This window comes from Rhincodon typus, chromosome 11 (genome assembly GCF_021869965.1).
Source record: "Rhincodon typus isolate 14 chromosome 11, sRhiTyp1.1, whole genome shotgun sequence".
In the NCBI taxonomy this organism is placed as follows: Eukaryota; Metazoa; Chordata; class Chondrichthyes; order Orectolobiformes; family Rhincodontidae; genus Rhincodon; species Rhincodon typus.
This window is the reverse complement of record NC_063342.1, coordinates 260,825-273,143: the sequence shown is the minus strand read 5'-3', so window position 1 is coordinate 273,143 and position 12,319 is coordinate 260,825. Positions and strand designations below refer to the sequence as shown.

General features: G+C 44.9%; 1 protein-coding gene across 1 annotated transcript in view; it reads right to left on the bottom strand.

The window, feature by feature from the left end:
* Positions 1 to 6,602, bottom strand: part of LOC109935986 (heat shock transcription factor 2 binding protein) — a 138,174-nt gene extending 131,572 nt beyond the window's left edge. Inside the window, exon 1 of the mRNA XM_048603302.1 lies at positions 6,539 to 6,602. Within this exon, the coding sequence (XP_048459259.1) occupies positions 6,539 to 6,571 (33 nt within the window). The 5' untranslated portion in view covers positions 6,572 to 6,602. The remainder of the gene's footprint in view (positions 1 to 6,538) is intronic.
* Positions 6,603 to 12,319: the final 5,717 nt, after the last annotated feature.

Below are 12,319 nucleotides of genomic sequence, written 5' to 3'. Positions count from 1 at the left end.
ATTTCTAGGCCCGAAACGTCAGCCTTCCTGCTCCTCTGATGCTGCTTGGCCTGCTGTGTTCATCCAGCTCTACACCGTGTTATCTTGATACCAGAGGTGACAGGTTTGTCTTATGAACGGAGTTTGAGCAGTTTCAGCCTATACCGTCTGGAGTTTAGCAAATGAGGGGAGATCTAATTGAACTATAAATGATGCTAAAGGGAATTGACTTGAATTAGAGATGAAGAGAAAATACTTCTCTCAAAGGGTCATAAGTGCGCAGAATTCACTACTGCTGAGTGTGTTGAATGCTGGGACTTGCTGCGCAGCACAGGAACAGGCCTTTCGGTCCACCAAGTTTATGCCAACCATGATGCCATTCTAAACTAATCCCATTTGCCCTCACATGGTTAGTATCCCCCTATTCCCTGCCTGTTCACTTATCTGTCTAAATGTCTCATAAATGTTACTGTTGTATCTGCTTCTACCACCTTGCCTGGCAGCGTGTTCCAGGCCCCTACCACCCTCTGCGTAACTGCCTTGCACAACTCCTTTAAACTTTGCCCCTCTCACCTTAAACCTGTGCCCCTACTATTTGACATTTCCACCCTGGGAGAAAGACTCGGCCATCCATATTATTCATTATTTTATAAACTTCTGCCATGTTGTCCCCTCTGCCTCTAAGGCCCAACGAAAACAGTTCAAGCTTATCCTTCCTTTCCTTATATTCTCCAATCCATCCTGGTAAATCCTTTCTAAGGCCTCCACATTATTCCTATAGTATGGCAACCAGAATAGAACACAGAACATAGAACAGTACAGCACAGTACAGGCCCTTCAGCCCACGATGTTGTGCCAAAATTTTACCCTAAACCTAAGGTCTATCTAACCTAAACCCCTACCTTATATTATCGTCCATATGCCTATCTAATAGCCGCTTAAATGCCCCAATGAGGCCAACTCCACTACCCTCTCCGGCATTGCATTCCACGCCCCTACCACTCTCTGAGTAAAGAACCTACCTCTGACGTCTCCCCTATATCTACCTCCCCTCACTTTAAAACTATGCCCCCTCATAATAGCTACCTCCACCCTAGGAAAAAGTCTCTGGCTGTCCACTCTATCTATACCTCTGATCATTTTGTACACCTCTATCAAGTCAATGGCACACTGCATTCCAAATGTGGCCTAAAAAATTCTAATGCAGCTGCAACATGACTTGTCAAATTTACTCAATGCACTGAATGATGAAAGCAAGCATGCCATATGCTTTCTTTATGACCTAATACACTTATATTGCCCCTTTCAGGAAGCTATGGACTTGCACGCCAAGATCCCTCTGTACATCTATACTCTTAAGGGTCTTGTCATTTTTTTCTCTTATTCATTCACAGGATGAGGGCGTCGCTGGCTAGGCAGCATTTATTGCCCATCCCTAATTGCCCAGAGGGCAGCTGAGAGTCAACCAAATTGCTGTGGGTCTGGAGTCACATGTAGGCCAGACCAGGTAAGGTTTCAACTTCCTTCCCTAAAGGGCATTGCGTGCAGTTTTGGGCCCCATATCTCGGGATGGATGTACTGGCCCTGGAGCAGATTCAGAGGAGGTTCACGAGAATGGTCCTGGGAATGGAAAACTTAACATATGAGGAACATTTGAGGACTCTGGGACTATACTCATTGGAGTTTAGATGGATGAGGGGGGGATCTAATTGAAACTTTCAGAATACTGAATGGCCTGGACAAAATGGATGTTGGGAAGATGCTTCCATTGGTCGGAGAGTCTAGGACTCGAGGACACAGCCTTGGAGTAAAGGGAAGACCTTTTAGAATGGAGATGAGGAGAAACGTCTTCAGCCAGAGAGTGGTGAATCTATGGAATTCACTGCCACAGAAGGCTGTGGAGGCCAGGTCATTGAGTACATTTAAGACTGAGGTAGATAGGTTCTTGATTATCAAGGGTTACGGGGAGAAAGCAAGAGAATGGCTTGAGGAACTTATCAGCCAAGATTGAATGGCGGAGCAGACTCGATGGGCCAAATGGCCTAATTTCTGCCCTTATGACTTATGGTCTTATGACATTAGTGAACCAGATGGGTTTTTTCCGACAACTGACAATGGATTCACGGTCATCATTAGATTGTTAATTACAGATATTTATTGATTTCAAATTCCACCATCTGCCATTTCAGGATTCGAACCCAGGTCCCCAGAACATAACCTGGGTCTCTGGGTTAACAGTCCAGCGATAATACCACTAGGCCATCACCTCCCCTAACTGTACACTTTCCTCTCGTATTTGACCTTTCAAAATACGTCACTCATATTTGGCTGGATTAAACACCATCTGCCATTTCTCTGCCTAACTTTTCAACAGATCTTTAGAATAGAATAGAATCCTTCCAGTGTGGAAACAGGTCATTCTGCCCATCGACTCCACATGGCCCCTGTGAAGAGCATCCCACCCAGATCCACACCTCTACCCAATTCCTGTAACTCTGCATTTCCCATTGGCTACTCTACTTAGCCTGCATATCCTTGGACACTATGGGCAATTTAGCTTGGCCAATCCACCTAACCTGCACATCTTTGGACTGTGGAAGGAATCCAGAGCACCCAGAGAAAACCCATGCAGACATGGGGATAATGTGCAAACTCTACACAGACGGTCCCCCGAAGGTGGAATTGAAACCAGGTCTCTGGCACTATGAGCAGCAGTGCTAACCATTGAGCCACTGTGCCACCTGATCTATAGCCTGATGTATCCTTTGACAACCTTCCTCACTATCCACAATTCCACCAATTTTTGTGTCATCTGCAAAATTTCTAATCAAACAAATGACATTTTCATCCAAATTATTTATACATATTATAAACAATAGAGGTCCTAGTACTGATCCTTGCAGAATATCACTAGTCACAGACCTCCAGTCAGAAAAACATCCCTCCACAACTACTACCAAGCTAACTTTATATCCAACTTACCATGAATCCCATGTGACATAATCTTCTGGACCAACCTGCCATGAGGGACCTTGCCAAATGCTTTAGTTAAGTCAATGTAGATAACGTTCAATACTCTACCCTCATCAATCATTTTTGTCACTTCCTCAAAAAAGATTAATCAAATTTGTGAGACAAGACCTCCCCTCACAAAGCCATGCGGGTTATCCTTAATATGTCTACTCTTTTCCAAATGCAAGTAAATCCTGTCCCTGAGGATCTTCAACAATCTGTCTACCATTGATTTCCTGGATTATCCCTATTGTCCTCCCTAAAGAAAGGAATACCTTACCTATGGCTAAAGAGGATACAAAGATCTCTTTCAAGACCCCTGCAATCTCCTCCCTTGACTCCCTCAATATCCTGGGAAACAGCCCATCAGCCCTGGGGGCTTATCCACCTTTATGTTTTTCAAAACACTCAACACTCCTCCTTCTTAATATCAACATGCCCAAGAATATCAACAACCTCTCCCTAATCTATGTCCTTCTCTTTGGTGAATCAAGGAAAACAGAGCACCCGGTTGAAACGCACACAGGCACGGGGAGAAAGCACAAGGAAGATCATTACGAATTACTTATTAAGAACCTCACCCAATTCCTCTGGTTCCACACATAAATTTCCTCCTTTGTTGAGTACATATACCCTTTCCCTAGTTACTCTTTTTCTCCTAATATACGTAAAAAAATGCCTTGTGATTCTTCTTAATCCTTCTTGCCAAGGCCATTTCATGGCCTCCTTTCACCATCATAACTCCTTGTTTAAATACATTCCTACTTCCTTCATTTTCCTCAAGTGCTCTGACTGATGTCTGTTTCTTAAACCTTACATAATGACACCTTTTATTTTTTGACTAAACTTTCAATATCTTTTGCCATGCAGGGTTCCCAAATCTTGCCATCCTTATCTTTCATTCTCATTGGAACATGCTCGTTCTGAACTTTGATCATTTGGCCTTTAAAGGACTCCAAGATGTCAGATGTAGATTTACCTCAAAACAGCCGCACCCATTTTTTCAGTTCCTGCTTAATACTGCCGTAATTAGCCTTCCCCCAATTTAGCACTTTCAATCGAGACTCCTTATCCATCACTACTTTAAAACTTACAGAATTATGATCACTGTCCCCAAAATGCTCCTCCACTGAAACATCAATCATTTGGGCAGGCTCATTATCCAAAACAAGGTCTAGTACAGCCCCTTCCTTTGTTGGACCATCTACACATTATTCCAAGAAGCCCTCCTAGATGTCCCATCTAAACCCCTGGCACTAAGGGAGCCCCAGTCAATATTGGGGAAGTTAAAATCATCCACGACAACAGTCCTGTTGTTTTTACATCTTTCCATGATCTGCTTAAATATTTGTTCCTCTATCCCTGGCTGGTAATTGGGAGGCCTATAGTACGACCCCATCATAGTCATTGCAGCTTTCTTAATGTTGAGTTCTATCCAAAAAGAATCATAGAATCCCCACAGTGCAGAAGCAGGTCATTCAGCACATTAAGTCCAGTGACCCTCTGAAGAGCATCCGACCCAGACCAACCCACCCTACCCTAACACTGTAACCCTGCATTTCCCTAGTCCACCTAGTCTGCACATCCCTGAACACTACGGGCATTAACATGGCCAATCCACCTAACCTGAACATCTTTGGACTGCGGAAGCAAACTGGAGCACCTGAAAGAAACACAAGTAGACATGGGGCGAGTGTGAAAACTCCACGCTGACAATGGCCCGAGACTGGAATCATTGGGAGGTCATGTTGCGGCTGTACAGGACATTGGTTAGGCTACTTTTGGAATACTGTATTCAATTCTGGTCTCCCTGCTATAGGAAAGACATTGTTAAACTTGAAAGAGATCAGAAAAGATTTACAAGGATGTTGCCAGGATTGGAGATTTTGAGGTATAGGGTAAGGCTGAATAGGCTGGGGCTATTTTCCCTAGAGGCTGAGGAGTGATCCTATAGAAGTTTATAAAATCATGAGTGGCATGAATAGGGTGAACAGGTAAGGTCTTTTCCCCAGGGTAGAGGAGTCCAAAACTAGAGGGCTGAGGTGAGATGGGAAAGATTTTAAAAGGGACATAAGGGGCAAATATTTCACGCAGAGGGTGATGCGAGCTGCCAGAGGAAGTACTGCAGGTTGATACAATTACAACATTTAAAAGGCATCTGGACGGGTATACGAATAGGAAGGATTGAAGCAATATAGATTAAATGCTGGCAAATGGGACTAGATTAACTTAGGATATCTGGTCGGCATGGACAAGTTGGACTGAAGGGTCTGTTTCTGTTCTGTACATCTCTATGTCTCTAGCAATCAAACTATAGCTACAAGCACACCATTACAAACCACTTCCATGCAAAACCACTAAGCAAAACTCCAATGCCTTGCATCTGGAAAAATATTTCAGTGGTTTTTTGCTTCCCAATTCCAATGATGAGAGGTCCGATTTTGGTTTATTGGTCATTTTCAAGAAGTCAACACATATATGGAAAATGACTCTGATTTATCAACTCAAAAGTTACATCTCACAGTAACCTCTACAGGAAAGACAAGGTTTTTTTCCACAATTTCAAACTGAGATTTTTTTAACTGCAGAGAACAGGCTGCTTCTGCTGGGGAGAACAACCAAGATCCTTTTGTGTCTTTACACTCTATGCATCTCCATAATGTATTAGCTGAGAACCAGTTTTATTTGCAAACAATTCATTGGCTCCTGATCATTTGTACATTGCAGGAAACCATAATCACAAAAACACAGAGTTCACAATATCAAATTCCTTGTTGTGAACTTATGCAGCTATCCTGATAAATTTGTCTTTTAAAAAGTTCTTTTCTTCCTTATGGTTCACAGTTTTTCAAGACACAAGATTAAACAAAACAGTTCTTACAATGCGCATGACACCCAAGGTTGTCAACTGAATACCAGGACTGTTGATGTTGACTACCTGCAGTTAGTGGATTACCTGGTTGTCAATTGATTACAGAGACTGTCAATAAATAATCAGGACTGTCAGTGGATTATCCTGGGACTGTCAGGATGGATTAACTGGACTGTCAAAGGGGATCACTAATTATCATCCTGGAATATGAAACATTCAGTATAGATTACCAGGGTATCAAAGTAGATTACAGCGTCAATCAGTCTGGATTAGGAATGTCAGCCACCATTACTAGGACAATCACTAGTCTAAGCAGTAGTCAGTGAAACATGGGATTCTCAATTATCCCACAGTGTACTGTCCTGCGGTGAGTATATTTCCTCACAGTGAGCGAATCCTTGAAAAGTAAATGGATCCACCAGACAATGAGTGTATCCCCCCGACAGCGAGTAGATCCCCGGACTGTGAGCGGATCAAGGTTTACGGGGAGAAGGCAGGAGAATGGAGTTAAAAAAAAACATTTTAATCCTAATCAAATGACGGAGCAGACTCGATGGGCCCAAGTGCCTAATTCTGCTTCTATTGTAGGGTTTTATGGATCCCCGGAATGTGAGCAGATCCCGCTGAATCCCCCGGACAGTAAATGGATCTCGCAGAGAGCCAGTGAAGAGTTACCGAGTTCCTTCGAGCTCCTGCTGATCGCCTCATGGCCACAGTCTCGCGCTCCCGCCCGCGACACGCGCACTCTCCAACCGTCACCGCGTGCGGATTCCCGCCAGCCCAGCGGGGGCGGGGCTAGCTGCATCCAGACCAATGAGAAACTCCCACAGTGGGGCGGGGCCACATAGAACTCGGGGAGAGGGAGTTGACACAGCGAGAGGGAGATGGAGAGGGAGGGAGGGAGATGGAGAGGGAGGGAGGGAGATGGAGAGGGAGGGAGGGAGCTGGCAGAGGCAGAAGGAGGGGGAAACGGGGAGCTGGCGGGGGAGAGGGAGGTGGGGAGCTTGTAGGGGCAGGGGAGAGGGAAAGGGCGGTGGGGAGCAGGCAGGGGGAGCTACTCAAAGGAGGAAGACAGAAGAGGGTGAGGGAAGGATGGTGAGAGATGGGGAACTGGCAGGTGGAGAGACAGGAAGGGGGAAGGGAGAAGGGCATGAGGGAATGATATTGGGGAACAAGGAATAAAGGAGGGGATGACAGAGAGAGATGGATGACGAGGAGGCGGCAGAGGAGGAGAGAGGTCGAGTGAGAGTGGGCGGGGAAGGGAGGATGAGGAGATGGGAGTGGGTAAGGTGAGGGGAAGGGGAGAGACGGAGAGGAAAGTGGTGAATCCCAGCCCGATGATGGTCTTAGACAAGGCAGTGTTTTGGCCATGAGAGTTTCAGCAATGAAGTTAGAAGAAAGGGTCTGCGTATTTTGAGACAAAGCGACAGCGTCCCTGGTGATCACGTGCGTAGGAAGTGTGACCAGCTGAAGCTACTGGCTAACCACTGGAGCTGCGTGGACTTACTGTGGGATATTGGGTGAAATTATCTGGATGGAATGTCAAGTAAAGTGATCAGACCGCGGGTATAGGCTGAACAGGCAGAAAGGGAATGGGTGACTACCAGACAGTGTAGATAAATACTTAGGGTGGTCTGACAAATAGGGAAATGAGAAGGGGTATTATTCATTAAAGAGCAAACCAATCCAATTGTGAGGAATGATATTGGCTCAGAAAGCATGATGTGGAATTTATATGAGTGGAGATCAGAAACATGAAGAAGCAGGAAACGTTGGTGGTGGCTGACTAGGAGACCCTAAACAGTAACAGAGATGTAAGGGATGGCATTAAACAGGACATTAGAGACATGTGCAACAGAGTACAATTGTAATCATGGGTGACTTTCAGCTATATCTCGATTGGACAAACCATACTAGCAATAGTACAGTGTAGGAGGACTTCCTGGAGAGTATATGTGATGGTTTTGAGTGGCCAAATAAAGACCAGGCTATCCCAGAGTGGATATTGTGCTATGAGAAAAGAATTATTAATAATCTTCTGTGAGGTCCATTGGCAATCTTAAATTGATAAAATTGTTTATTAACATGGCGAGTGAAGACATTGATTGTACAACTAGAGTCTTGACTGTAAATAAAAGGAACTACGCAGGTATGAGGTGTGAGCTGGCAATGATGGAACGGGGAACCTTACAAATAGAGTTAACAAAGGGCAATGGCTAATAGTTAAGGAATGTGTGCTTGTATGACAACAAGTATTCATTCAAGTCTGGCACGAAAATAAGGCAGGAATGGTGGCTCAACCATGGTTCGCAAAAGAAATTAGTGATATTATTAGATCCCAGGAGAAGACACACAAAATTGTCAGAAAAGCTGCAGGTCTGATGACTTTGCATTCAGCAAAATTGGATAAAACGATTGATCAATGGGGAAAAAATGAGAGTATGAGTACATCCACATAAAAAACTGACTGTTAAATCTTCTCTAAATATGTAAAGAGAAAATGATTAGTGAAGACAAATGTAGGTTCTTTACAGTCTGAAATGGTGGAAATTATAATGGGGAACAAAGAAATGGCAGAAGAATTGAACACATTTTGATTCAGCCTTCATGATGCAAATAATTCCCCAGAAATGTGAAGGAGCCCAAGGTCTAGCGAGATGGAGGAATTTTAAAAAATCAGTATTAGTTTAAAAAAAAGGTGCAAAAGAAGTTAATGGGGTTAAAGGCTGACAAATCCCCAGAGCCTGAAATTCTGCTTTCTAGAGTACTAAAGGAAGTGACCCTGGAAATATATGACACATTGGTGGTCATCTTCAAAATTCTATAGACTCCTAAATGGTTCCTACAGATTGGAGGATGATAAATGTAACTCAGCTATTTTTTAAAAGAAAAGGAAAGAAAAAGAACAAAATTACAGATTAGTAAGCCTAATATCAGTAATGGGAGAAATGCTACAGTCAATTATGAAAGATATGATAACAGAACACTTGGAAAGCATTAACAGGGTTATACAAAGTAAGTATGGATTTATATAAGAAAAATCATGCTTAACTAATCTGGAGTTTAAACCAGCAGACATGGTATATTTAGATTTCAAGGAAACTTTGGATAACATCTGTGATAAGAAGTCAGTGTGTATAGGGGGAAAGTACTTGAATGGATTGAGAATTGTCTGATCAACAGAAAAAAGGTGGGAATAAATAGGTCATTTTTCAGGTGACAGGCAGTGACTATTGGTGTGCCACATGGATCCATTTTTGGGCCCAAGCTATTCACTGTATACAAATGACTTGGATGAGGGAACCAAAACCAATATTTCCAAATTTGCTGATAACAGAAAACTGAGTGAGATTGAGAGTTGTAAGGAGGATGCAAGGAGGCTTCAAGGGGATTTAGACAAGTTGAGTGAGTGGACTAAGACATGGCAGATACAATATAATATGAATAAATGGGAAGTTATATACCTGGGTATGAAGAAAAGAAAAGCAAAGCAGAATGTTATTTAAGTGGTGATATATTGGGAAATGTGGATGTGCAAATGGATTTGGGTGTCCTTGTACACTAGTCAGTGAAACTAGACAGGCAGGTGCTGCAAGCATTTAGGAAGGCAAATGTAAATTGGTGTTAATTGCAAGGGAATTTGAGTTCAGAAATATGTTACTTTAGTTATGCAGGGATTTGGTGAGACAACACTTGGAGTATCATGTGCAGTTTTTTTTAAATGTGGGACATACGTGTCGCTAGCTGGGCTGGGCAATCATTTACTGCTTGTCCCTAGCTGCCCTTGAGAAGGTGGTGGTGAGCTCCTTCTTGAACTGCTGCAGTCAATGTGTTGTAGATAGACCCACAATGCTGCTGGGAGCAATTCCAGGATTTGACAATGAAGGAACAACAATATATTTCTAAGTCAGGATGGTGAATGACTTAGATGGGAATTTGCAAATGATGGTGTTCCCATGTATCTGCTGCCCATGCATTATAGATGGTAGTGGTTGTGGGTTTGGAATGTGCTGTCTAAGGATCTTTGGTACATTTTTGCAGCACGTCGTATAGATCGTACATACATTTTGCAATCATAGGCAAACATCCCCATTTCTGATGTGATGATGGAGGGAAAGTTATTTATGAAGTAGCTAAAGATGATTGGGCCTTTGCCTGGATGATGTCATTAGAGCGGAGAAAACTGACCTCCAACAACCGCAACTATCTTCCCTGGTGCCAGGCATGACTGCAAGTAGCGGAGTGCTTTCCCCCCATTGATTTCAGTTTTGCTGGAGCTCCCTGATGCCACAGTCAAATGTGATCTTGATGTGAAAGGCAGTCACTCTCACCACAACACTGGAATTCAGCACTTTAGTCCATGTCTGAACCAAGGGTATAATGAAGTCAGGAGCTGAGTGGCCCTGATGGAACCCAAACTGGGCGTCACCAAGGAGGTGATTGCTGAGCAGGTGCTGCCTAATAGCACTGTTGATGATACCATCTGTCACTTTACTGATGATTGAGAATAGATTGATGGGGTGGTTATTGTCATGCATTTTGCATTTTGTGTACAAGATGTACCCAGATAATTTTCCACATTGTCGAGTGATGCTCCCTTTATTCTTTATTTGTTCATGGGATGTGGGCGGCGCTGGCCAGGCAGCATTTATTGCCCATCCCTAATTGCCCAGAGGGCAGCTAAAAGTCAACCACATTTCTGTGGGTCTGGAGTCAATTGTAGGCCAGACCAGGTAAGGATGGCAGTTTCCTTCCCTAAAGGACATTAGTGCTACAGTTATAGCTATATTGAAATGCTTGGCGATGGGAGTAGCACTTTCTTGGGCACAAGTCTTCAGTAGTATCCAAAGATAGTAAGAACTGCCGATGCTGGAGAATCTGAGATAACACAGTGTGGAGCTGGAGGAACACAGCAGGCCGTGCAGCATCAGAGGAGCAGTTAAGCTGACGTATCGGGTCGGGACCCTTCTTCAAAAATGGGGGAGAGGAAGGGGGCTCTGAAATAAATAGAGAGGGGTGGTTGGTGATAGCAGGTAGGTAGTGGTGGGGATTGATCAATGAGGTGGGAGGAGTGGATCGGTGGGAGAGAAGACGGACAGGTCAAGGACACGGGGATGAACCTAGTAAAGGTGAGTGCAGGTAGTTAGTGGTGGGGATTGGTCAGTGAGGTGGGAAAGAAGACGGACAGGTCAATGAGGTGGGGATGAGAGGGGCGGCTGGTTTTGGGATGAGGTCAAGGGTGGCGAAGCTAGTAAAGGTGAGTGTAGGTAGGTGGGGGTGGGGGTTGGTCAATGAGGTGGGAGGAGTGGATCGGTAGGAGAGAAGACGGACAGGTCAAGGAGGCGGGGATGAAGCTAGTAAAGGTGAGTGCAGGTAGGTAGTGGTGGGGATTGATCAATGAGGTGGGAGAGAAGACGGACAGGTCAATGAGGTGGGGATGGGGTGGGGAGCTGGTCTTGGGATGAGGTCGGGGGTGGGGAGATTTTGAAGCTAGTAAAGTCCACATTGAGACCATTGGGTTGTGGGTTTCCAAGGCGGAATATGAGGTGCTGTTCCTCCAGTTTCCCGGTGGCATCGTTGTGACACTGGAGGAGGCCCAGGATGGACATGTCGCCCAGGGAGTGGGAGGTATCGTTGTACGGCGGATACAATAGACCACATTAGTGGATGTACAGGTGAACATTTGTTTGATGTGGAAGGTTTTTTTGGGGCCTGGGATGGAGGTGAGGCGGTGGGGGGAGGTGGTGGTGTGGGGGCAGGTGTAGCACCTCCTGCGGTTGCAGGGAAAGGTGCCGGTGGTGGTGGGGCTAGTGGGGAGTGTGGAGTGGATGAGGGAGTCATGGAGAGAGCGGTCCCTCCGGAAGGCAGATAAGGGTGGGGAGGGAAATATATCGTTCGTAGTGGGGTCAGATTGCAGGTGGCGGAAGTGGCGGAGAATGATGCGTTGAATCCGGAGGTTAAAGGGGTGATACGTGAGGACAAAGGGAATTCTGTCTTTGTTGTTATTGCAGGGAGGGGGTGTGAGGGCTGAGGTGTGGGAAACGCAAGAGATGCAGTTGAGGATGTTTTCAACCACTGGTGGGGGTGGGAAGCTGTGGTCCTTGAACTACGAGGACATCTGGGATGTTCGGGAGTGGAACACCTCATCTTGGAAGCAGATGCGGCAGAGGTGGAGGAATTAGGAGTAGGGGATCGCATTCTTGTAGGAAGGTGGGTGAGAGGAAGTGTAGTCCAGGTTATCGCATTCTTGCAGGAAGGTGGGTGAGAGTACCCAGACTACACTTCCTCTCACCCATCTTCCTGCAAGAATGTGATCCCCTACTCCCAATTCCTGACTTGGAAATATATTGCTGTTTCTTCACTGTCAGTGTGTCAAAATCCTGGATTTCTCTCCCTAATGGCATTGTGGATCAACCTACAGCATGTGGATTGCAGAGGTTCAAGGAGACCGCTCAC